General features: G+C 45.3%; 6 protein-coding genes across 6 annotated transcripts; 3 read left to right on the top strand and 3 right to left on the bottom strand.

Annotated features, from left to right (window-relative positions):
* Window positions 1-1834: 1834 nt before the first annotated feature.
* Window positions 1835-2381, bottom strand: BKA55DRAFT_697257 (uncharacterized protein; the record flags this gene model as incomplete). Its single annotated transcript, XM_046200355.1, has 3 exons — window positions 1835-1854; window positions 1919-1995; window positions 2056-2381. The coding sequence occupies 3 exons, from the start codon at window positions 2379-2381 to the stop codon at window positions 1835-1837; spliced, it is 423 nt and encodes a 140-aa protein (XP_046042479.1).
* A 1895-nt stretch (window positions 2382-4276) lies between these two features.
* On the top strand, window positions 4277-4966 carry BKA55DRAFT_214569 (uncharacterized protein). The gene has a single exon (XM_046185179.1). The coding sequence runs from the start codon at window positions 4467-4469 to the stop codon at window positions 4878-4880; it is 414 nt and encodes a 137-aa protein (XP_046042478.1). The 5' UTR covers window positions 4277-4466; the 3' UTR covers window positions 4881-4966.
* BKA55DRAFT_584585 (Alpha/Beta hydrolase protein) lies at window positions 4961-6228 on the bottom strand. Its single transcript, XM_046194349.1, has one exon. The coding sequence runs from the start codon at window positions 6149-6151 to the stop codon at window positions 5054-5056; it is 1098 nt and encodes a 365-aa protein (XP_046042477.1). The 5' UTR covers window positions 6152-6228; the 3' UTR covers window positions 4961-5053.
* Window positions 6229-17789: 11561 nt separating this feature from the next.
* On the top strand, window positions 17790-18085 carry BKA55DRAFT_584583 (uncharacterized protein). The gene has a single exon (XM_046194348.1). It carries the CDS (start codon window positions 17876-17878, stop codon window positions 18041-18043), a length of 168 nt encoding a protein of 55 aa, XP_046042476.1. The 5' UTR covers window positions 17790-17875; the 3' UTR covers window positions 18044-18085.
* Window positions 18086-20426: 2341 nt separating this feature from the next.
* BKA55DRAFT_527545 (uncharacterized protein) lies at window positions 20427-21769 on the top strand (the record flags this gene model as incomplete). The annotated part of the gene is made up of 4 exons (XM_046188932.1): window positions 20427-20597; window positions 20672-20776; window positions 20839-21206; window positions 21283-21769. The coding sequence occupies 4 exons, from the start codon at window positions 20427-20429 to the stop codon at window positions 21767-21769; spliced, it is 1131 nt and encodes a 376-aa protein (XP_046042475.1).
* Window positions 21770-23384: 1615 nt separating this feature from the next.
* Window positions 23385-25216, bottom strand: BKA55DRAFT_584572 (uncharacterized protein). The gene has a single exon (XM_046194347.1). The coding sequence runs from the start codon at window positions 25117-25119 to the stop codon at window positions 23461-23463; it is 1659 nt and encodes a 552-aa protein (XP_046042474.1). The 5' UTR covers window positions 25120-25216; the 3' UTR covers window positions 23385-23460.
* Between the last annotated feature and the right edge of the window lie 785 nt (window positions 25217-26001).

Raw genomic sequence — 26001 nt, 5'->3', positions numbered from 1 at the left:
ACATATAGCTAAGTATAATAATAGCCTTAATAAATAAAATCTAAGTCTGTAATTAAATACCTTTTATTAATACTTTCTTTTTTTAACTTAAAACTCCTAATTATAAGGTTATTTAAGCTATATAAATAATTAATTAAGTATAATATATAAAAGCATTTAAAGAACTTATAAAGCACTTATTAAAACTTATTATTATACTGCCCTAGTTTATATTAATAATTCTGTTAGGCTTAATTTAATTATACTTATTTTCCTAGATATTAAAATGTTAATTAAACGCCTTAAGAGTAAGACTATTAAACTTAGCAGCCTCTTAGTACTTTTTAAGCTTAATAAATAGTTTTAAATAATACTTAATAAACTTAGTAATTTAGTTTTATTTAATAACTTATTATCTTTTTATTAATACAAGAGGGGTTTAATATAGCTTTAAAGTTAATTATATATAAGATTTAGCCTAAGGCCTTTTATTATAAAAGCTAATAAATAAGGTAATCCTCTTAACTTATAGAAATATATTAATATATATAAATAAACTCTTTTTTACTTTTTTAGCTAAAAAGTCTTTTTAAGAAAATAAATTAAATATATTATATTTATAAGAGGCTAAATATTATAATAAGAAACCTTTAGTAATATTAAATATATTATTAAAAGTATTATTTTTAATATAAATATAATAACTTATTTTAAAGATTTCTTATATATATAAACTATATAAAGAGTCTTCTTAACTTTATAAAAGTAAAATATTAAAAATTAAATAAGAATAAAGAATTTTATAAGTTAAAACCCTTATAATATATATAAAGTTAAGAGAAAGATAGTTTAAGATAAAATATTATATAAAAAAATAATATATTATAGTTTTTCTTTTTTATAAATAGCTTTATTATACTAAAACCTAGTATAAATAAAGTAATAAGATTTATATAAAGTAATATTCTTTTATATTATACTTTAAGTAATATAATTCTTTAAGTAATAAGAAATAATACCTTAAAATACTATACTTACTATAATATAGACTTTACTACATATAATTATTAGTTAGTCTATTAATCTAAATTGTAATAATAACTATCTTATAAATATTTCTAAACTGCAAGAACGCCAGAACAGTGCATATATATCACAAGACAGGAAGGCATAGGCCATTACCAGGGCATTAAACAGAGCACCTCATTACTCCCACGCGCGTCTAAAGTGCGTAGGCTGACATTGTTGTTAGAAATGTCTGCATAAGATAATAAAGGCGAATGTATTAAAACTTGTTACTGACGGGTTCTGAATACGTGAGAGGTACCTACCAAGGGACGTAGTCAACTCATTTGGATTCGACGGGTGCTCCAGTATCTTAATTCATTAACAAAGAAACTCAGGGATATAGGATTCTAAATCCACGGGCTAGTAAACCATTTGCTGGCCATGGTGTGAAGATTGTCGAAGACATGGTGAATGACTTCCAGGCACCTAATTGGTCTAGTGGAATTCGTTTTAGATATCATCATTGTAGCATTGTCTCACAGATAAGGTCTAGTGTCGAGAAGATAGAGCGAGACTTAAATGGATTGAGGCTAAAGAATTATCACAAGCAACTGTATTTGGATAGCTATGTAAATAGACCCTGTGTACTTTGGATGTGTGTAAAAGTCTAGTGGGCGATGACGGAGCAAAAATCCCCTATTCAAGCAAGTTTGTTGTTTAATGGCTGCCACTAGTGGCTGCTTTCAACGCTAGTCGAAACGAAGATGTTGGCATTGTGGGCCCTCCCTTGGACGAAGTAGCCTGCGATGTGCTTTTACTGCAGCAAATGGTTAAGTGGAGTAACAACCTAACACTTTCCGAGAGCGGCTATCATGGTAGAAGATCAGCAACGAACACGTGTTACCAGCAGCGTGTAAGAGAATATACGAACCTTTAGTGCATCGGCTGTCGGTGTAGGCGCCAGACACGTAGCAATACCCTTCAGCATGCGGGAGGCGGTCCCAAGTGCTACAAGACCACGACCATCAGACACGTCATGCCGTTGTCGACAGGTTAATAGTAACTCACCAGTTGCCTTCATGACAAGTTCCCTTCTTGTAGCAATCAAACTTGTACTCCTGGCCCTTGTACACCGAGTACTTGATCGGATAGTTGGTGCCAGGTCCACTGCGGCAGAAGGCGCGGTTCGAGACGTTGACGATCTTGCACTTCCTAGTGGAGCGTGCAAAGAGGTCACGACCCACCAAATCAGCTTCGCTCTGATCGACGCTCAAGGGCTCAGTTCCTATGGCATGTTCGTCTCTTACGATGCCAACAGGGCCAGAGTCTGCGACTGGCGAAGCGAGGACCCCGGAGAGGGGAAGGAGCAACGCAATGACGGCAGAGAACTTCATTTTGAAAAGTGTGAAGGAAGTAGAGTGTAGCTTGAGATGGTGCTTAAACGAGGATGGTGTATCAGCAGTGATGGAGATGGAGGTTTTCTCGGGCATTACTCTCCTTTTTCTTCCTGACTTCGCCAGCTTCTACTGTTCTTCAAGGTGAGATTGTTGATAAATACTCCAATGTAAGCTCGGAACCATTATTGCCCCGTGGTTGCAGCAACTGAAATAATCCAGCCGCGCAAATAAGGTCACCAACAAACATATTGCTGCCAGGGTTTGCAACTCAAGCCCGGGTTTGGAGCAATGCCATTGATCATCATCCACGTTAGCGGCTTGTGTGGGGGAATATAGTTTAACCCCTGAAACCCATATTGTGGAGTCCCACGTTCAGCCGCAGCGCAGGGCAAGATGATGTCGCTAAAATCGCTAGACCAAATGACCAATAAAAACGAGGGCCCCGGTTGCAGAGGTAACGGGACTAGGGCTTATATTGGTCGCAACAGATGATGCCTCGGAATAGCAGATAATATGAGTATTAGTACTCTGTATTAGACAGTCCCGCTCCAGTCAAGTTTCACGAACTGCAATGGACTCCTTCATATTATGTTTGCTGCAGCCTTACTAAGCTGTTGCGTTGGTAATAACAACGACAACGGGGAATCGGAGCCTGATAAGCATGATCATCCCTGCTTAGACTAACCCATGAGCGGGGCAAAGAGTTCTTAGATTGGCGGCTGGAAATGGGCTCCACTTTCGGTTATCACGTATTAGTCTTATATCTAGAAAAGGAGAGGGAATTAAACTAACTAATGGCTTAAATAGGAAAGATATTCAAGAAAATAAAGCATAAGAGCTCATGTTTAATATTAATAGACTTTACTTTGTAATAGTGAAACACTTTAGTGTTATAACTAGGTTTATTATTCGATAGAAGTTTAGCCAAAGGTTGGGGTTACAGGGGCATGAGTGGCTTGGAAAGGTAAAAACAACGACGGTAGAAATCGCATTGCAAGCCAACTAAGGAAGGAGCAAGAGCGGGGCGCAGCCAAGTAAGTAAGGGGGCAGGATCAACGCACTGAATCAGGCAGACATGCAGAGGCTATGCGTACTCGTATACACATTTGGTCAGGCTGTCTAAAGAAAGGCCGTCTTCTGAATAGGCCTTCCCTACTGGATAGGCTGGATGAAACCAAGGTACGGAGAATGGCTTCCAAATCTCGCTGGTGCACTTTGTGGATGCAGTTTCTTGGACTAAATCACCGCTGATCCTAATTTTATGGCGGAGCTGCCCAAGGAGCTCCGCGTCAAATGATCTTGCATTCACCAGTACATATGCGCCAGTCAGAATGCCCGAAACGGAGAGTGAGTCTTGTGAAGATCCGTGACTACTGGACTGTCGTCTTACTTCACCCCAGTGCTTGAGAACTGTTGGTTGACATTGGCCCACTTAAACTCCGTTGCGCCGTTAGCCGGGCACAAAGTTCTTCTGGTTAGTAGGAGCTTGTGACATTTCAACGTGGATGTACATAATTGTCCAAACCCCTTGTGGGGTCACATGCTAACATCTGAGACGAAAACGGGCAAAGAGTGCTCTGAATACTTACGTCCAAAATAAGGACTTGGGAGTGGAGGAGGTAAGGAGGGACCTGAGGAGTGTGCAGGAGGAGTTGAGGGGGGGAAACCATTACTATCGTACCTTTTTCGATGGAAACAGTCATCAAGTCCTGGCTTCAAGCCTATGCTTAGCTTCATCGAACATTATGCGCCTTATGTTCAGCAATGAAGGAGATCGACCACGCCCCAGTTCAATGCCCCACTGCATGGTAAAGTGCAAGAGACCGTAATTTCTCCTCCAGGGCTCTGCGCAACGAAAGGACTTCTCGAGTATACAAGATCACCATCGAGTGGGCACATGAAAAATTCCTTGATACGACTGAGCTGAGAAATTCATCCGATGATGACTGTAGATCTTCGTCGATCTTAGACCACTACTAAGTATATAATAGCTGCGTCACGCCTGGCAATATCTACAATACAACACAGTCTTTCACAAACACATCCAATCACTTCAAATCACAACCAGACAATCAATCCAACATGAAGCTCTCTTCGCTCCTTACATTCACCACAATTGCCATCGCCGGCACAGACGCATGGAGCTTTACAGTCTGGACCGGAAAAGACCAGCACGGAAAGAAACGCCACTACCACAGCAGTGTCGGAGATAACGACTGCTATAATTTCGACAAAGCCATCACTTCAAAGGGCGTTGGTTCTTTTGAGTTCTGCAGCTTTATTTGGACCCGTTGCTCTGTCTCAATCCATAGCGACATTGGCTGTCGGGGCAAGAAACTTGGGTCCGCGACAGCCGCTGACAAAGGCGACTTATGGCCCACAAAGTGGTCAAAGAATACCAGTAAAGAAGCGAAGAAGATGAAGAGTTTCAGGATTCAGGGTTGCAAGGATATTCCTGTCACGGGAGGCAACTTGGATATCGCCAGCTGTAAATAAAAGGCTGTGGGAAACAGGGTGGTTGCTCCTTTTGTAATTAGCTGCTTCCCTGCGGGTTATGTTTATAGGAAGCTTGGGCACCTAGCTATAATGCAACAGTCTTACAGTCTACTAAATATAGCAGTTCGAACCAAGACCTAACTATTTAACCTAATTATTTAGAATATAAGTGCCTAGAGTGCGCTCTGCTTCAGCAACCAGCTAATTCCATCCACACTGTCCCTCATTCTCTGCTTACTCATACCTAGTTCGCCATACTCATTCCAAAAACAATGCGGAAAGCCCCTATAGAGAGCAACCTTAGTAGACACACCGCATTCTTCCCTCAATACCCGCTCATAGATCAAGCTCTCATCACGGTTGATGTCCATCCCGCACACCTGGAAGTACGCAGGTGGTTGACCCATGTGCCCCATCTTGATCTGGCCTGAGGCATCGTCAGGATGTTGCTGATCGAATGGTACCCACAATGGGGAGTCAAAGTCTGGCGCCACTACGGATTGGAACTTCTCTAGGAAAGTCCTGTTGACGATTGGTGCATCCTTATTCTGCTCCCAGGAAAGGTAAAAGGGGCGGTACTTCTCTGGCACGCGTGAATGAGGGAGGAAGCCTCCTGCACTAAGGAACTGGCCCGTCAACTGCGGACAGAGGCTGTTGGATTGGGCAAGATGGGAGACGACGCAAGCCATATGTGCGCCTGAGGATGTTCCACCGATGATAAACCCTATTTTTGGATCGGCTTGCGGTGGGAATAGAGCGGATTCGGGATCATGAGGTGAGACAAGCTCTGCCGCGATATATTTCAGAGCAGCCCAGCCGTCTTCCATAGGCGTGGGAAAAGGGTGTTCAGGGGCCAGTCGGAAGGAAGGACATACAACAACGGCCGAATGAGCCTCGACGAGCTCCCGAGCGAGTTCGACTTCTGTCTCGGGAAAGGCAAGACAATAGCCCCCTCCATGGAAGAGAACTATGATGGGACAGGAAGCGGATGGTGCCGAAGGCTGGCAGACAAGAGTTCGAGAGTGGAAGCCCGTGTCGAGAGGGAGAGTGTGCTCCGTTTCGATGATACCGTCAGGCCGATCAGCCGCGAGCTTGGTCTGTAGGATAGGCAGATGTTTGTGGACCATTTCCTTTAGCTCGCCTACCTCCAGTCCTGGAAATCCAGGAGGGCGGCCTTTCTTGGAATAAGCTTCCTCGAAAGAGGGATCCATTGCGGCAGTAGCGAGGAGCTCCTCCACCGTCGAGGGGATGCTTGGGCTTGACGAAGCCATCGTTGGCAAACGGTATGAACTATAAAATATAAGAGGTATAAGTTAATGATTATTTCTGGCTTGTCTTTAGGTCCATTCTTTTAGACCCATCTATTCTCCCATCTTATATGAATTAAGGTTGGTTATCTGGCCTTAACATGGGGTAGGTTTTGGTTAGGAGGGGGCTTTATTACGCTAAGCCAGAATTGTCTCGCCGGCCCCATGGTAAGACAAACTCTCCATAATTCCGTGGCAAACTCCAGATGTCGAAAGGAGGTTGACTAGTGACTCAGACCGATTGTTTGTGCACAAATCAACCGTGGCTGACCCCCGAGTCTTGGCGGTTTATATCTTCTCGTACCCATTGTAGCTGGCCCACTCGATGCAATTTTGGGCACCCTTCATTGTTGATATGCGCAATTAGCGAGACGAAAAGCAGAAACAGAATAAAAGCTTTTTCCTTCCATTTATAAACTAGAGTTTTATTTCCCCCGGGTTACAAGGACCTGCGTTACAGCTACATATTCCCATCCTTAGCTGGTCTTGGGTTGTGACACTCTCTGCTAGGCTCGACTTGAGACTATAGCTGAATCTAAAAGACTAATCGTCATGCATCACGAACTCTCACTTGGTAAGATCGGTGGATATTCGTAATCACTTCTAGACAGTAGGTCACTCTGAAGTAAGAGTAATACAGTTATGGTAATGGATCTGAAAATTGCGTTAGCTACTCTACAAAAGTCTCACTGGTGCTCTGACGGATGGGCTCTTCAAAAAGCCTTTTTTGGTTTCTGCCTTGGCCGTTGCTTATTTCATCGGTCAGATTTGTTCTGTAGAACCGGGGACCTTAGGCTTGGCACGTGGGTGCTGGCTAATACGTGCGGTTTTAGTTTATTGGTGGTTCAATTGGATTGTCGTTTCGTCGCATGATTATGCGTAAAGCAACATGCTTGAGAACGCAACCCAACAGTCTGATAAATTGATTCCTGCAAGACAATAAAAAAACAAGAAACCCAAGTCGTTTCTACCAATTGGCAATCTCTCCATAGTATATTGCTACTCTGAGATGGTAATTCAACTCGACTCGTATGTTATCTCAAGCTGGAAAATTGTCACCCTAGACTCAGCAACTCCACGCCACGCTCCGCCAAGCTCGCTTCGGGTGGTGGAGACTCCGGTCCTGTCGCGATTACAGGTATGTGGGTGCGGGGATCTAGATCTGATCTCAGATCCATCTTTCGTGGCTCATCCATCCGGCTCCGTAGCCGTTATCCATAAATCAGTAACGACATTCACAAATAAAAGAAACGACAAATCATTCCATTATCAACGTCATCGTTTTGTCGCACATTTTTTAATGGAATCCTCGTTGAGCAATCATCCAAATAATGAAATTTTATTTCTTACGAAGAAGCAAGTTTATTTACTGATGGGTTGATCTACCGTAACCCTAAGCGTCATGTTGTACAATACAGTCTCGTTTACCGTTTCAGATAAGATTTAATACTGGCACACAAACTAGCGCACCAATATCTATTTCTTGATGAACTTTCTCTTCTGTTCACCTTCTTCGTTGTCTCCAGCTTCGTCGGGGGCCCTTGCAAGTACCTCAACAAGCGGCCAAAGCCTATGCTGTCTACCACCATCGAAGCCATCTACCATTTGCGGTTCGTACATCACGCAAACCCATATAAAATTTGTCCACGTACTAATAAGAAGCAGCAAACAGCGAATTCAAGCAAAAACACCCACGAATCCTACCCATCCCGATGGCCAAGATCCCAACTTCCACCTCTGCGCGGTCTATGCGCGCAATATTGCTTCGATCGATCGAATGAAACGTATGGTACAATAGTTATATGGTCTCCCTGAACAAGACCAAGAAGCTCTCATAGATTGGTGCCGCCGCTTCATGGCGGAATGCCGTTGGCAGCTGCCTGGGGGTGAGTTGGACACCGCCAACCGCCGCGATTTACTTGAGCTCTTTCGCCAGTTTGAAGAGAAACCAGAGCCAAATAATGCGGATCGCGTCGGGGATCACCTTCCCAGTAACGAGATGGGCGAGTCTCACAAGAGAGACGTCAAGGACGACGCTGATGAAGAGGAAACCAACACTGAGGATCCGAAGGAGGCCGAGGGAGCGTCACAGACCAGTGCTCGCGGTAGCGCCAAGGCTGATTGAGTCCTCCGGCCTGGTTGTGATAAGAAGTGAGAAGGATCATGGGCTTAATGGTTGGGGAAGGACTGGAAAAGGTTGGATTGAATCACGGACTGCTCATCAACCACTATATAGTATTAGACTAGAGAAGAATGAAGATAACACGGAATTCAACGCACCGTTGAGTTATACTATCTTACATGTACCCAGTTTAATCGTCGCTCGCCCCTGCGCTGTTGCGCCTCGCGAAAAGGTGGTATATGGCACTTGAACTTTCCATTATTCGATACCATGGACATCCCCATATCTCCGAGTGGCCAATGAACCAAATTGAGGGTTTTGACGGGCATGTTCGATGAATTGCTGGCACTGACCTTCAGCCGCCATCCTTACCCAGTCTTAGTCTCTCTGCTCTATCGAGGGAATCCACGGCAGCAGGAACCGTGGAATTTTTCGACTACAAAGGTTCAATCACTCTCCATATCCGACCAAGTCGACCTCGCCTGACGTGTCCCAGAATCCTTCACGTCACGATGAAAACGGGAGAAGCAGAGATTATAGCATCAGCCTCGGCGCTTAATTCCAGATCGTCATCGATCCACACTTTATCATTTCCACCAGGCAAAATCTAGGCGTGGATGCTAAGTTGGACCCAGATTGAGCAGAAAAGGAAATAGTAGAAAACCCGAATTGCTAGTAGTTCATTAAGAAAGCGGTCTGAATACGGCACCACTGCCTCCGTCATTGTTGATCAAGCAGTAATTTGGTGATTCGCATTGACCTAAGCCGCGCAGTTCCCCAATTCTTAGTACACTTGGCCAACACTCATCGCCATCACCAGTTCACTAGCTCTCCCTAGGGCAAAAACCGCTTGGTTCGCTGTGCAATGGGCGAGGATTCTACCATTCGCGCCCGTGACTCGCCCTACCATCAGCGATCAATGTCCCCTCAAAGTAGCATTGGCGAATCCAGCCGGTAGACATGGCTGACCTTCACCAATTGATATGCTCGTTGCCGCTGACCTCCGGATCGTGAGGGTGCTCAAACGATAGCTCCGGTTTAATTTGGCAACACATCTACTACTGATTGGACTGCTGCTTGGTTGTCGCCTGTATCTCCTGGTATCCTTCCGGTGATACAGCATATCGCCGTACGAACATACAGTCTGAGAGATCTGTCTCCTGGGGCTCGGTCCGCTCTGGAAGCTCCATCGAGCTTCTTGCGCTGTATAGACGATCCAGGGCGAAAGATGCGCTGCTATAAAAGCGCTCCAGCCATATCCTTGTTCCCCGACACGTGCGCGTCACAAGTACCGAAGCTGTGTTTTTGAAGTTGATTCTTGAGTAGAGAGCCAATCTTTCTATCGAACCTTGGTGATTTGTCTCGGAATACTCGCGTGGGCTCTTGGTTCTGGACCCGGGTCGCTGATGCAGCGCCCCAGGTGCCTGGTCTTTTCGGAATATGTAATTAGGGTTTATCGTGTTGGAATTTATCGGGTGATTAATTATGGATTACCAGTAGAATATTTGGCGATGGAATGCATTCACACGAAAATCGCTCAGTGTCGCCTCCAGAACAACATTCTTCTACATCATGCTGACAATATCAGTGTCTTTTATTAGCTTGGGTATTACATATGCTCTGTATCCAGGATTTAAATACAGAAAGACGGCTTGGGCGTACTGGAATTAATAAGATGGGAGACAACAAAAGAACCCGGGCGCTTTGGCAGTCACGGGCATCGGCCCAGGTTCTAAATCTAGCTTTTCGAACAGCCCTACCGGCCTGCCATAACTCAGGTAGGTGAGAGTAGTCATCCGGGTGATTCGTTCTGGTGAACTGGTATATCGCCTGGCTGACGACGTTCGGAGCTCGCTGGCTATGCTTAGAGAGTTCATTATGATCATTGGGAGGGATCAGGCCTTGACAACTGCAGGTATTGTCGCCAAAGACGATAGCTTGACTAATTGTGACGTATTGCCGAATTGATAATGCATGATGGAAACCTGCTTTTCTCTCACTTCGATTGAGTGCGTGTATGTTTGCTCGCTGGTGTGAGAGTTGCAATTGGGCATGGCTATTTCTGTGGCCCATCGTTTCATTTGAGCTAAACAAGTATCATTCATGCCCACCATCCTCCCCGGGCGCCAAGTCTCCAAGGCCAGTCTCAAGCCTTCTTGCCCTCAGCTCGGGCTTGTCTCTTCAAAGTAAAAAGCGATATCATATTTGAGGCTGTTGAGTCTTACATATCTCTCACATATCTTAACACGCCCACTGGCGCAATAGGCAAAAAGGCTTAGTGTCATAATGAGAAAATTACCAAAATCATATTCCAGCCTCCATAAGGTCAAGTCGGGGAGAGCATTTTAATTCTAAATAACTGGCTAAAGATGCTCCCTTCAACCTTTGCTGAAAGGTACAGGGTACTTTTTGTAAGCAGCTCTTCCAGACAACCCAAACACCCAATGCGGTGGGGAAGAGCCACTAACAACCTCGCATTCCAGGTTAGTCAGGCAACCATAACCTTCACGACGACAAGGATATAATAGCAATTAACAGAGCTTTCGCAGAGGTTGACTGACTCTAGAGCAAAATAAAGCATAGCCTATCGCTATATCGGCCATCCAAATCAGCCAACAAGCTCTCTGTACAGGCAACATGTTAATTAACGACAGCCCAAGCCAGGCGCGGCGACAGTAGGGAATAAATTATACTGGAAAATAACTTCGGAAAAAAGGGACGCTGAGGCGGTACGCACACCCACAAAACGGAAAAGAAGCAGGAAAGAAAGGCAATAACCCTATGAAGACGCGTTGCCACCATTCTGCTTATCTCTTGCTCCCCAGACTCATCGCATTGCTACTCAGGTTCATCACACTGCTCTTCAGACTTATCCTCCTACTCCTCAGACTCACCATCTCAGAGATTCACAGCCTCAGCATTAGCGCGACAGTCACTGGTCTTATATACAAGGGCGCCAAAGGGCTTCATAAGCCTTTCCTTCCACCAACCTACATATCGACGCTTAGCAACGATTCATGAACACCACTACATCACCAATTCCTCAATATTTACGCTCAATTCTAGTATTGCAACTCTCTACAGATCCTGGGTCTGGCGTAGCCCATCGCTTTCATCGCCATTGCCGCCCCCTCTGTTCCCGATCCAGGCGTAAGAGCTAGAAACAATTAGACTGCAAATACAAATTATCAGATTTCATAACCACAAAGGCTCGCAGAATACATAGAAGCACTAGATAAACTTCTGCCAAGGTACCAGATCTAATTTAGCATTTACTACTATCTTAATCTATTAGTATAATTCTTATTAGATCTCCCCTAATAAATAGTTACTAACCAGTATTCCTACGTAGACTAATTGCCTACCGCCCTAATTAAGCCATCTCATGCAAAAGAATGCAATATCACTGCTATATTAACATGCCCCTTCCTCTCTCAACGCCAACCAATACCGATTAACGCCGCAATAGCCACTAAACCATATATCAGTATCCTGACCACCACTAATAGAAGGACCGTCTCATTATAGATAGTCTTGTCAACTGCGAGGATACAGGACTCAAGATCATCTAGATGCACCATTGCCTCGAAACCCGAGAACAGGCAACCAAGCAAGTGTCCATTATTGATGGTGCCAAACCCATGAGCCCCCCCTCGTGATAATGAGCCTCGCATCGACTGTTTCGCCCACAACTGGCCTCGATTCTTGATTCGTATTGACGTTCTCGAAGGGCAATTCTCAAGTTACAAACGCAACCAGTCCGAAAACCACCCACTTCAATTCGTGGCGCCGCCGAACCCCCTTGGTCCTGCAATTTAGCTCCATGGCTGACCTGAGATGTCGATGATCGCGTTGGCCGCGCTTTGAAGCCCCTGCGCCATACAGGACTGGAGCCAGTGCACACAAACACGACAAGCTGGCCAGCTGTAAGGTTGCGTCTCGTCATCAAGCAGCGATGTTCTGGTCTGGCTAACGCAAGAATGCGAATTCCTTCGAAGGGGACATCTGCTCTCACCCTACTCTCGAGCATAGGTTCGGATAATTAGAATTCATCTTCTCATTAGGCTTTCATCTCCGACAACATGGTCAATCGTCTTGACTCACTACGGACGAATTGGGTCCCTTCGAGTCACTGCCACTGTAAGCTCCCCCAACATCGCGGCGACTCTCCCATCAGCGACACCTTGCTTATCATATGTCTTTTACAGGCTGGCGGACTGTCTAATCCCTCCTCTATATTGCATTACCTTCATTCTTGTACAAATCTCCTGAGACCATTTCTAATCTATATCGCCTATTTCTTATCGACTTCCACTTCCTACTCTCAAGTCCGCCCATTTACCTGTCAGCGATAGCCTCAAAGATCTCTGGCGCCTACTTCCTGTCATTGAGCTGATGCAGCGTGCTGCTTTGACTCAATTTCACCTTTTGAGGCGCACGCATTATGCCTAGGCTGAGCGCCCTGTTTTGCACCTATTTAAGCTACCGTTCTTCGTGGACTTGGTGACTGTGGTGCGATTTCGAATGCGAGTAGAGTCACTTGTCCAACCAGATACGCATGAAGGTTCCCAATTTTGTCTCCATGTACTTGGACCAGGCTCATTGACAGCGTGGTTAATCTTAACCATAAAGTTGATGCTCCTGTTACTTACAATCGCAGTTAACAAAGGATATTTCTCAAGTGACACTTGGCTTGACCCGCCAACTCGGTCGGTTACTTGCAAGTCGAAAGTCCCCCTTTAGGCCGGGGGCCTAGGGTGGACACTGTATACAGATGGCTTTGTTTCTTTCATCTTGATTGGATTCTCTACCGGAAATCTTTTGCAAATAGAGATTCTGGATTGTCTTGGCTCTAAATACGGAACACCTCCGACCTTCGAGGTCCTGCGTTCAAGCCTATCAGATGAAAGATCAGAAGTCATAACTGAGAGCATGCATCCTTCGACTTTGGCTTGCAGCTACTACAGTTACCACTGGGTTATGGGCATTCAATTTAACATACACTTCGTATTCACACTCTTCTTCACGTATAATCTTCAGTTTCAGGCCGCCAAGATGCTCAATTCTATTTTCTTATCTTTGTCCTTGACGCCATGAAGCAAGCATCTCTCTGCCATTTAACGACGATAACAAGCACTACCGCGCAAGATGACACTTCTATCTGCGGTAATTTACCTCTACCGATTCCGAGTCCTTCTATTTCATCCAGTCTGCCCAGTCTAAACTCACCGCTTTTTATGGTCTGTCTTGCCCCTATCTTCTTGCTGCCTCTCCTTTCCATGTCTACCAATTTCACTGCTAGAAGTCTTATTTAAGCGTTGAGGGCAGCCACGGAGGCCTGGAGCTCGGTGACGGACTTGGTGGCGGTGGTTATGTTGTGGATCTGACTCTTAAGAAGAGATCTGTGTTGCTCTAGCTGCGGGCCTAAGCCTTCCTGCAAATATGTCTACCCAGTTTATGATTCTTTGCCTCAAGGGCGGCAGATATAGTCAAACTAGCCTGTTTTGGGCCATTTGAGGTAGTTTGTTAAGTTCTAGAGTTTACGACCTCAATGATGGATCTGACTGTCTGCAGTTCTACCCAGTCCACTGCCAGGACTCTCGTTTTGGTGTTAAGCGTAGTATTTGAAACTTGGAGCTCGGTGACGGATTCGATGGCACTGCCAGGGCTCTCATTTCGCTGTTGAGAGTAGCGACGGAAGCTTGAAGCCTGGTGATGAACTTGGTGGTACCGCCAGGACTCCCATTTCGGCGATGGAAGCTTGGAGCTTGGTGAAGGATTCGGTGGCGGTGGTTATGCCATGCATCTGGCTCTTGAGAAGATCTGTGCTGATCTGGCTACGAGTTGTTAGCATACCTTAAAGTACCGCCGCAAACCCCCAATCATACCTGAAGTCAAGCCCGTATGGTTTCTAGTGATTGATGGAAAGTTTTGGGTCCTCGGTCCTGTCCTTCGATGTAATATTGCGATCCTATATTTGCTTTGGATCCCGTTACAGAGACGCAGGCGGAAGGCTTTGGGGAAATATGGCTCTTTAACCCTTAAGAGAGGCCGGAAGCAACAAATAAAGAGTGGCTTGAGAACGCAGTGAGAAGGGCATCTTCTGGCTTTGCTTCTTTATAATAAGGGCAAAAAAGCTTCCTAAGAAAACAGGTCTTCGGCCATTGGCCCATTGGCGCCCCATGGGTCTTTCCTCAAAGTGAAGCTATCGCGAGATATCAGACAAGAGGCCAAAAGTCTAAGTACTGACATTGGCCTGGCTGAACGATAGACTGAGACTCAGCGAGGTCAGCAGGCTGCGAGCATCAGGGTCTTGCATTATCAACGGCTCTTAATTGTTGTATTTACATCTCCTCTCTAATGGACAACTAATATACCACCTTATGCCTAGATTGTGGGTACTTATTGACATTTATCGACTTCAACAACATTCGATTTCGACTATCTTGTACTTTACTCTCCGAGACTACTGGTATAGCGATTGATCCTGTATCATCCACGATTTTGGCCCTGAAACTGCATTCTGTTTCATTGCTTATCGTGAGTGCTGGTCCCCCAACTACCAACTTAGACCGCAGAAGCAGGTAATACAATATGATTTAGTTAGTGATGGCTTCGCCCCTGTTGATGCCCAGGCTCTTGCATGTGGCATACGATTCAGCAGTCAGATGTGTCATTAAGCTCAGTCTGGTATCGCCCCTTGGTATCTGAGCTGGAACATATGAGGCATGACCATCGCAATTGGTCAAGACTACATCTTAACTATCAGACCAAAGACAGACTCTCAATAGAAGCCCAATCGTCGAAGAATCGAGAATCGGAAGCGGCCAAGGTGTGCCAACGCTGAAGATCTCTTGATGAGGTTGTTGAGATGCGGATGCGCAATATCAGTTCGTGGCTTTTTTTCCTGAGGGCGACAGATATGGTCGACTAGGCTTTTCGAGGTCATTTGAGATAGTTTGCCTTGCTCTAGAGCTCACGACCTTGATGACGGATCTGACGGCCACATGCCTATCTCCGTGAAGAAGTCCATTGGGCGGTATACACGTGCCTGTCTCCCAGATAAGCCCTGTCTTTTCGTAATGACCGGCAACGGCTCAGTACAACACCAGACCCTAGAGTAACCCAGACCTAAACGACCTGGGACTATAACCTCCGAATGCAGACCTAACCCTTAGGTGGAGGTAATACAACTGACCGAAGTTGTGTTGGCCATTATACTGATGAGTCTTTATGCGAGGGTAGCCGAGACCTAATCCTAGGCGGATTGTATCACAATGGTGATGTTCGACTCTGAACTTGGGCGCAGAATGACCTTAGAGGTTCTTCTAGCATGTTAGCACTCCCAATTCGGACCCTGAGCTATTACAAATCGGCAGTGCTTGGATATCGGAAGATATTCACTCCTTAGAATCACCTGACTAACCACCTTGAAGACAAACCTGGCACGAAGAGTATGGATATTAGCGATACTCTGAAAGCCCTGCATGGTATTCCTATGGTCGTCAAATTAACCCACAGTCTCGAGTCCCCCAAGACCCTCCCTGATTTCTGGACTCTCCTGTCTCTGGCTTTCTTTGTTACCTTGATTGTGAGGGTGTTGATATAGTGAATATCTATTGGCAAACATCTAATAGTTCTCTCAACAAGCGGCGTAACTTATCTTGGGAGACAATTCTTCCTTACTAACTCTCTTCTGCGGTAGACCTTGACTAATGCGCCTTTGTTTCTGAGGTGGTTTATTGCACGGAAGAGGATGGCTATTTAGCAAAGGGATGCCGCCTTGAAATACTTACTCTGTATATTTGTTTTGCTTACAGCTTTAACAACAAAGCTAAGACTATGACCATTTTAACTGTCTACCTTAACTGCAACGCAATGGTCTGAGACAGCTGGCAATATCTCGCTCTGATGAACCTGGATGCATTTACCTCCCACGCGAATCATACATTTAGGAAAGAGGCCTAAGTCGGTCGTCTTGCTCGGGCAGGCATCAGTTAATTGCATCTTCAGGCAACCTTGCATACCAGAAGCTCTATGGTCTTAAGTCGCAGATAATCTAACCGGGAGCAGTCCCAATGGGTCAGGAATGCGCACCAGAACTATAGATAATGATCGAAACCTTGGGCTTGTCATGCTTTGATACCGGCTGCTATGGACATAGCCCTGCTTGGATGTCAGTACCGTTAAGATTCCCCAACCTACAGTTGAATCTCCTTTGCAAGAGAAACTTCGACCTCTGCCTAGTGCTTAGAGTTTGGGCTCCAAAGAGCCTGAGTGATATACATCCTTTTAGAGCACCTAATCTCGATGAAAGGGCGACTTCGGGTTGGGTCATTTAGACAGATTTGAAGCTGACCTTACCAGTCCATCTCACTGACTTACACCTTTGTCTCGGTTATCTGCGAACCACGACAGAACACAGAGTATTAATGGCTTATATTAATTACAGAAGCAGAACCACTCTGTTGCCGATCTGCATAGGCTTCTGCATCGGCTACAAACAGAGAGATGCGAGCGGTTGTATGCATTAAAACGGGGGCCTTTAAACGATTGAATTCACTGTGTTCTTAAGAGCTGTTCTCTGTTACCAGTTGCATGAAGTATTCGCATATGGCCTTGTCCGTCGACAGGCGTCTCAGCAATAAGCTTTAAGAAGATTGTCGATGGGATCAGAGACTCTAGGAGCTGGCTTGGTCTGACTGGCCTTTTAGTGGCGGAAGGGGCGAAGAGAGGGTAGATCAACAATTGAACTAAGACCAATGATCTCGAGACTACAACTGAGTAATATGCAAACTCTGCAGAGATATATCATTTGAAAGCCATTATCTACGCCTTTTATTAAGAGAAGAGTAGTAGAGAGCTTTTGTGAACTATCCCATTAGCCCCCAAACGACCGGCTCAGTTACAGAGCCGTGAACTTGAGCCCTTTTTGGATCTTGGGGAGCCAACGAAGACAATACAGCCATCGTGACGGGTCATTGAGCTCAGTGAATGGATCATAAACCATCTTCGCCGACATATGCTCCATCTATAACTATGATGTCAACTCAATAAGCCCTTAGAGTTCTATCAACCATATGCTCAACTCTACCTATTCGTGGAATGGTTTTGATCTTACCACGGAGTACGCAAGTCAACTGTCAATCCCTAAGCATATAGTTACAATGGAATTGTCTCCTCCCCAAGTTCATTCGTGCCTTCCCTTAGTGGCAAAGGATCCGAACCTGCAGCAGAATCATGATCCTGAGGATCTCTCGATTTGTAAATCGTCTAGATGAAGCTATTTTATATAAGAAAACCTTGATTCAGTGCCGAATAACAAATGGCAGTCTGCTCCTTGTCGCACAAGGAGTGTCAGCAGCAGCGTCAGTCATTCAACCCAACAGAGTAACGATCGCGCTAAGAAAATTCAAGAACAAAATCGCATCAGAGCGCCCAAGTTCCGTATCCAGAAGGTGGAAGAGGTATCAAGTCTCACGTCTCGCACGCAGGAGGTAGCACGTGTCCACCGCGAGCTTTCCACTTGCGTAACCGACTTATTCATCGAGGTATGTGAGCATAAGATGCAAATCTTACAGCAGTTTGGGTGCAACTGTCGTCTCATACAGAATTACCTCGCCCATATTACGTCGAAACAGTATGTGGAAGGGCTGATCATGGAGGTGCGACCAGGGTCATGTTATATGCAGGGTCACTGCGGAGATAACCTCCGGTTGTTCAATGTACATTGAGGCGAGAAATGTCAAGCCAACAGCCGGCAGGAGGGATGAGCGCTACAGACTCTGGGTATTTCCTTTTTTTCTTTAGTGTCCCTTTTTCTTTCTTATCTACCGGCCGCTATGTCAGGATCGCCGGGTGAGCAACCAGGCCATTGTGAAGGTGGCTGACCGAGCTAAACGCTCGGGAGGATAGCCTGTATGACACATCACATATCAGTATATGGTAAGCACCAAAGACCAGGTCGCACAAAGATGTCTTAGGTTACTCCTCCGCATCTCCGCGGCGTGTATGAAAATGTATTTCAAATAGATGCCGAGACAGCCGTGAGGACGTTCTCGATGTGTATGTGAACTGGGAGAATGCTATCTCAACGGACGAAATGATAGGATTAATCTTATAATCAATATGGCTTCTCTTTGTCTGTGCCTCTTAATTCTCAAACGCAGAGCCTAAATGTGACCCAAACCATGGTCTCAGGTGGGGAAAGCCATACATGCAAGTTTAATCACCACGTTGGCATGCCACGTCGCTATTCGGGGATATACTTCTGCGCATTGACCCTTGATTTAGAGAACGGATGCGCCACGTAGGGAAGATCCATCCTGTCCTGACCCCTGTAGCGGCCTTGTTGCTACTATCTGCTTAGCCTCTTAATGCAACGTGCTGTTTTTGGACATGCAAGCCAACACCTGTCATATCTGGCCCTTCCAAAATCCTGCAAGGTCCTGCACTTTATTTAATTATATACTACGTAGCATACGAGGTCCAACGTGGGCAATCCAATTCAGGCCGTAACATCTAGTCACCCGGGGCCATAGCTGTGCAAAATGAGGGGGGCTCTTAGTCAGGGAGAAGCTGCAGAACTCTACAGGTCTTTTCTTATCAACATATTTAGCCAGATCGACAAGGTGGAGGCTTGCCCTGGTCAATATTACCCAAGGCAGTGGAACGCGTAATGTTATGGTGGGGTTTTGTGTTGGAGGCGTAATGGGCCCGTGCCCAAAGCCCCAACTGAAAAACAGGATCCCGCCCTACTAGTACTGAGAAAGGGATCGATCTAGGGAAAACAGCCATCATCAACCAACATGTTCTGTGGGGAAACTCGGCAATCATCTGACCCTAATCCACTCTATGCGACTAAGAGCTTATACAAAAGATGGTCATATTGCGTGCTTCCATGCCATTACCGCGTGCCTGGTATAGTTAACCCTAAGGCATGTCCAATAGCACCGATAAATTTCGCTCATTAGTGAAGCCGAAGTGTTTGTGCGACTAATACAGTTTAGAACGGAATTAATCTATAAACTGAAGCCGCGCAACTTCAGGAAGACCATGTGAGTCAATTTTTACCTATCTGCTTGCAGCACCACATCGTCTGGTGTCATGGTTAGTCAAGGCTGATAAGCCATTCTCTATAAGAGCTAGTACGAGCCCTTCCGCCTCCAGAAAGGGAAATACCAAGGGTGAAACAGGGGCGAGCGATAAGACCTCGTCCAAGCATCCGGCCCAGACTCCCGAGACAAGTGTTTGTCAAACAAGGGAACTAGATCTCTCTGGTGAAGCCATGATTCGAAAAAAGTTGAGACCATTGTCACAATATCATCGAAGGAGGCTAATGCGATGACATCTTAGGATATGTGGCTCTTATCAATGTACCTGAACTCGGCATTAGTTGACCTTGCAGCTTTGTGGCGAACGAAGCGTATCCTCTGGCAATTTTTAATGCCAGTATAAACTTTTTTCGAACTGTGAAAATTGTATAAGCCACACTCACAGGTTCGATGTATTCAGTACGCTTGATGGAAATACTTAAATATGTCCTTACCAGGCGGTTGTTGTTGACCTTGATCAGGCCCCAATGACGTTTCGTGACTTGTGATGCTCATTTTTAGGAGTCGATAAACTTTCGCCTGTTTCAGATTTACTTCCTTATCTTCTGTTAGTTGGAGTGGGCGGTTGGCAGAAAGCGGCCCTAGCGTGTGACGACCCTAGTGGATAAGCTATGATCTCCAGCCATCTCTCTGCTGACAGATCCTCAGTACCGATAGTGACAATAAATTGTGCCACGTTACGTAAATGAGGAGTAACTGGCAACCAATACGCTATCTTCAGAAGAGCGTATGGTGTGTTGAGAACTTGAAGTGAGGTCCCAACGAGGCCAATAATATCGCCTGGTGCTCTTCCTGCACCTGTTTTCAAGATGCCACACGGATCCCTTTCACGTCAATGCTCCCAAACCTCGGGCTTTAATACCCATGGTTTTCTTCATCGCCCTTCTTAACTGCAATGATCTTCTGTAGTTGTTTATCCTCGATATTTATACCCTTTCAATCCTTTCGCTCAACTGTTCTGTTTCCCCATCATCGCACCCTGATACCAACCGCCTTGCCCAATATGCATCCTACGCAAGAGGTCATCACCGACACCAACAAGTCTCCCTTAATACAGGTCTTGACATTGATGTTTCTCGTCATCTTCATCTTGTCATGTTCTGTCCGCATAGGAACCAAGGTCCTTATGACCAAAACCCTGAGTGTCGATGATATTCTTACCATCGCCGCAACTGTGTGTAGAAGCCCAATAGCGCAGTCCATGAAGTGAGATCTCTAACCATTCTGCGCTTATGCGCGAAGCTTCAGGCCTTTGCAATTGGGCAGTCTATTGCTACGTTCATAGAGTGTGATCATGGACTGGGAAAGCCAGCTAGTAAAATGGACTCCGGCAAAATCGACATATTCTTCAAGGTAGATATCTCAACTACAATCCGCAGAGCCTGTGTCAAAGATCTGACCGAATCCACGAATAGAGCCAATATGCGGCCAACACCATGTTCGTCGCCTCCGTCTTCTGTTGCAAGCTATCATGCACAGTTTGTCTCCGGATGATAAGCCGAGAAAGCCAGAGATGGATTGTTCTTGGCTTTGAGGCCGTCGTTGGCGGGTGGGGAGCTTCTGCACTTATCATCAGTCTTTTCCAGTGTGAACTACCTACGCCATGGATATACACCAATGATAAAAGATGTATCGACCGAACCGCTTTCTGGACTTATTATTCCATCACGAATATCACCACGGATATTGGTATCATTATTGTCTTTTGCGAAAACGTTCTAAAAATACAAATACCATGGTCTAAAAGAGTTTTTGTTATGAGCGTTTTTGGCAGTCGAATCCTGTATGTTTTACGCCCACAATGGTGATAGATCTGTCTAGCTTGCGTTTACCAGAAGGCACTAACAACGACGGAAAAGAATAACACCTGCAATTGCAGTTCAAATCTACTATTCCAACATGGCATTTGCTTCCACTGATTTCACCTTCGCGAACTGGGAAGCTGCTATCGCTTTACAACTGGTCCAGTGCCTCTCCATTGTCACTGTTTGCATACCCAGCTTTAGGCCCCTTTTCAACAGCCTGGAATCCGGCCAGATCCGTATTGACGACCTGCGACGACAGGGCAAGTCTGGCAGCAGCAGTTACCCAAGTAAAAGGCCGCAATATAGTGGATATAGGTCAAGTCAAATCAGCCCTTTAGGCACCATATTACGGACAATGAGGTCAGCTGAGGAAGCAACTGTGACTGAATCGCAACTTAGCACGGTACACGAATTGACTGACTTATCCAAAATCAATCATATAAGGACCTATAAACTGACGACGGAGCAGAAGAGAAGTACTTGGGATGAGCCATGCCGCACGAGCCACTCCAGTGAAATAATACTCATCCAGCAAATATGATAAGTTGAGGTACAGAGCCTGCATGAACGTGCTTTCGAGCAATACTGGAGAGAATCTCTCTTTTCCCTGCTGAAGGAGTGCGAGACTCTGGCTCCTACAGAGCGAAACAATATAGACTGGCGTCATAAAAGGAAGATAGAAGGTCAGGGGACCGAGGAGCTTCGATCCCATAGCTTGTCGAGATCGAGATCGATTGAAAGGTGAAAGCCGGAAGAGAGATTAATGCAATACGACGCTATGCAGGGGGCCAATATGTGGGGCTTAGCAAGGGTACATGTCAGAGACAGGGCTTGTATCCATTTGGCCCCTCTTAGTCACAGTAATACTTGGAGACGGGCAGTCTTTCAAGAGATTGCTTGTATACATAGTAGCACGGACATGGCATGGGAGGATGAAAAGGGATGAGGTGCCAAGTTGGCCGGATTGGTTGGAGAGAAACAGATCAATGTGAAGGGTGGTCATGGGGACGCTCTGATCTGCAATGAAGATGAACATGTTGGCTTCTCTGGGGTCACGTTTACCAGGGCTCGTGGGAGTATTGTCACCACTTTGTTGCTTGATGGCTGATCTGTTGTTGAAGGCGACTCTCTGCTTATCCCAATATAAGGGGTATAATCTCCATTTGTGGAATCTAACTCGCGCCACTTAGCCGAATTAAGTATACATTAATGGCAAGCACACAGGGATAAGAGCTCTACCTCAGATTGGAAGGTTATGTGGGTTATTATTGACGATAGACAAAAAGGGATGGATTTCCTGTGGGACTTAGTTTCTTCATGCTTTTTCATGCAAATTTTACACTTCTTTTTTGGCCACTTCTGACATCATTGAAATGATCATTCAATTTTCTATGTTATGAAGAAAAGCCCATCTCAATTAAACTTCATTTACCCTTCGAAATTCCGATGTAATTGAAGATATCTGAAATTCCGGTCTTGAAGCGTCTTGTTGTTGAACAGGCATTGGGTGTCATGTGCAAGCAGGGATACTTTAAGATTATAACCGATATAGTAAAAGCTCTAAGCGGCAGACACGGAGAGTGCTTCTCTTCATTAAGACTACAAGTGATCCGACTTACATTAACAACGCATATTTGACTAGTTTTCAAGATGCACGTGGGGTTCACGGGGACTCAACTTGGCGTGAAGCTGATCTCTCATGGAAGACCAAGCTCTATAGGCATCCAGATCGTCACAGCTACCAGGAGAACGCTCACTTCACCACGGGGCATGACATCTTCGCGTTAGGGGTCGTTCTGCTAGAGCTAGGTTTATGGCGGCTGTTTGCAGTTGATTGATATCAAGCACTACTAAAGACTGCAAAGCCTCATAAGTATAAGCTATTCCTTATTATTATGGCAAGCATGGTGGATTATTACATAGGCTCCTTGTATTAAAGTGTAGTAAAAAGATGCTTAGAGGTAGATGCTAGTATGAGCGAAGCCCATCGTGTAAAGCTTATGGGTGATATCTTGATAGATTTGGAGCAGTTGGTTGGGGTAGTATAATACTATAGAACCATTCCTAATCCAATAAAATATTTTAAAGTCTTTAAAGACCATTAGACTAATAGATAATTAGATAATAATAAATCACAACTTAAGGTTAGCTAAGAGTTTTAGAAACCTAAAAATATAATAATAGATTTATAAAGTAGAATAAAATCCAATTACTAAGGGGAGGATCTCTTTCCTATGGCCTGGCACATGTTAAACGTAACTCACCTCTCTCCTCCGTCGATGAGGACAGAAACACGACTACCTTGGACTTAACACTGCTTCCTGTGGCGCCGTCTTTGGCCACTTCCTTTATTATAGTTTTATCCAGTCCCTTACCCAAAGCAAGCCACTGCGCAGGCCACTCTGTAAGCAGTGGCAGCCTTGGCCAAATAATCAAGCACATCGCCATGATTGCCGCCATGATTGCCAACCCCTGAAGAGCTATTCCCAGAGCCGTCATCCCCGTCCGCGAGGCTCTTATTATACCCTCGGCGACCGCAAATGAGTCCTGAGCAACGTTGTTACACCGTGTGTTCCTCTCCTCTGGTGGGGCAAACTTCCCGTGGACAGATGAGTGATCAGTCATAATCGGGATTATGGGCAACGCAAACATCCAGAAAGAATCGTCGATATCAGTCTTTCCGGCGCATGCTGCCTGCATGAAAGCCTTCGCGTTGAAGGACCACAAAGTCTGGTTCCAGGCGGCGACGTCGAAAGGAAGAGCCTGGCATTTGATATCAGTTGGGTCCTCGATCTCGAAATGGCCAAACACAGCTGAGTTCGTCCAGTTAACATAACCGTAACAATACCGCATGTTAACGGTAATTCTATAATCGTAGAGGTACTGGCTCTGAGAAGGAAGTGGATGCCCTACAGCCCAAGCCTGCAGCGATCCGTTGGCTAGAGAAGTGATGTCCATGAAGCCTCCATTAAACGTGGTTGAGTTCCAGGGTTTGAAGTCGAATCTTACCCCGTTATTGTATGGTGTTGACTTGACAAGGGGCCACTTGATAGCGTCGAAACCGTCTACTAGTTGCCGAAGGACGTAGAACGAGCTCCGAAGGTACAACAAGGGGTTGCATGATTCCACAGTCCCATTATGAATATTGGTAAGCCGCGTGGCGTTCACTTTTGGCCCTATTATGAGATCGGTTGAGTGCTCGAAAGTCTTGCCAGGATCGCTTACGGCGATCACGGAGCCATTGTTGACGGTAAGGAAGTCAATGAGGTTTGCGGATAATATGTTAGTCGGGACCCCATCCCCTAGAGCATAGTTGTGCTCTCGGGGAATGTCAGACTCGCCGATTTCTGTGTAGCTGGTGTCGGCATCGGGGTAACCGTCAGAGCCATAGTTGTAGTACGCCTGACCGTTTGGAATTGCGACCATGCCTTGTGCATCAACGGTCACGAAGGAAAACTTGTAGAGGACGCTCACCAGCGCTGCGAGCATGAAGACGAGGCACCGAAGTAGGAGGAGCTTCTTAGATCCCCGAAGTTGGGCGGAGAGCGGGGCTGTAGACAGAGAGTTAAGCAGGCGGTCGAATCGTATCCCTGTAGTTTCAGCTGCTTTTGTAAAGCATTTGGAAAGTATCATTGTCGAGACACGGGGCAGTAGAATAGTACTGAGAAGCGAGAATTGGATGCCGGTGATGGCGAGCCAGCTCTGCACAGACAACTGGGAGCCGACACACATAGGCGCATCGGCGCTGAGCCCATGAGGCTGGGAGCAATGTCCATTCATTATCATAAGAATCCCAGTAACAAGTAGAAGGAAGCCACTGACAGTGCTAGCCCAGTCGAGCGTGGCCAGCCATGACGGGCGCTGTCTGAGATGTATGTCGGCGGACTGCATCTTCGAGGCCACGCAAGAAGGTAAAGAACATAAGACAGCATAGATAGGCAATAGTCCTTTTATAATGGTATGTGTTACTTGTTAGCCGAAGTTACACTATTGCACTAGTCCTAATTTCCGAAAGGCTTGTCAGCCTTGGCGTATTTAGTAGCTATGCTTGACATTATCCCTTTGAGCGGTACAGCCCTTCAGGAGGTCACTCGCCCCACTTTGCTTAGTCACAAGGTGAGTACGTGCTGGGTACCGGAAGTTCGTGAGATATTTGCCAAGTCTGTAAGGTACCTTTTTGTACTAATCAAAACTGCTGGGACTTTTACCATCATACAAATTAGTCTTAGAGAGAAGTACCGTTAGTTTAATTCATTTTAATTGGCCCTATACCCCTGTCGTGACCCCGCTGAAGGGCTGTACCGCTCAAAGGGATAAGGTAAAGCGCCACCCCTGGCTAGACTACTTAAATATGCTCCTAACTGAAATAGTCATTAGATAGAGAGTTATTAAGCAGACCGCCCTTTCCTAGAGGTAATTATGGCGCTATTAGTACGTAAGTAATTTTGTGGCTTTAACTAATGGATAAATCGGATCAATCTTCCCCTCTCTGAGAACCTTTCCCTTAAAATACTTAACTCCTGCAACTGCCTTCTCCTTAATATTACTAAAGCATAGTTCAGTTAATTTGTCTATAGTTTCCCTTCTTATGACATTGTTCTTATCAGACCAGTAGTATTAATTCATTAATTAATTTAATTTATAGTTAAAACTTATAATATTAATATATATTAGCTAATGAATTATAAAACAGTATCTCAAGGTTAAATAAATTTAATATATTTCTATTTATTAAATTGCTTTAGGCAATACAATTAATTTTAATATCCTAAA

The sequence above is a fragment of the Fusarium redolens genome, assembly GCF_020744475.1.
Source record: "Fusarium redolens strain MPI-CAGE-AT-0023 chromosome Unknown BKA55scaffold_26, whole genome shotgun sequence".
In the NCBI taxonomy this organism is placed as follows: Eukaryota; Fungi; Ascomycota; class Sordariomycetes; order Hypocreales; family Nectriaceae; genus Fusarium; species Fusarium redolens.
The sequence above is the reverse complement of the archived record's forward strand: the minus strand, read 5'-3'. Positions and strand labels throughout refer to the sequence as shown.

Bases quoted from the DNA above. Each gene is read 5' to 3' on its own strand.
- BKA55DRAFT_214569 (XM_046185179.1), top strand. From the start codon at position 4,467: ATGAAGCTCTCTTCGCTCCTTACATTCACCACAATTGCCATCGCCGGC.
- BKA55DRAFT_584572 (XM_046194347.1), bottom strand. From the start codon at position 25,119: ATGCAGTCCGCCGACATACATCTCAGACAGCGCCCGTCATGGCTGGCC.
- BKA55DRAFT_584585 (XM_046194349.1), bottom strand. From the start codon at position 6,151: ATGGCTTCGTCAAGCCCAAGCATCCCCTCGACGGTGGAGGAGCTCCTC.
- BKA55DRAFT_584583 (XM_046194348.1), top strand. From the start codon at position 17,876: ATGCAAATCTTACAGCAGTTTGGGTGCAACTGTCGTCTCATACAGAAT.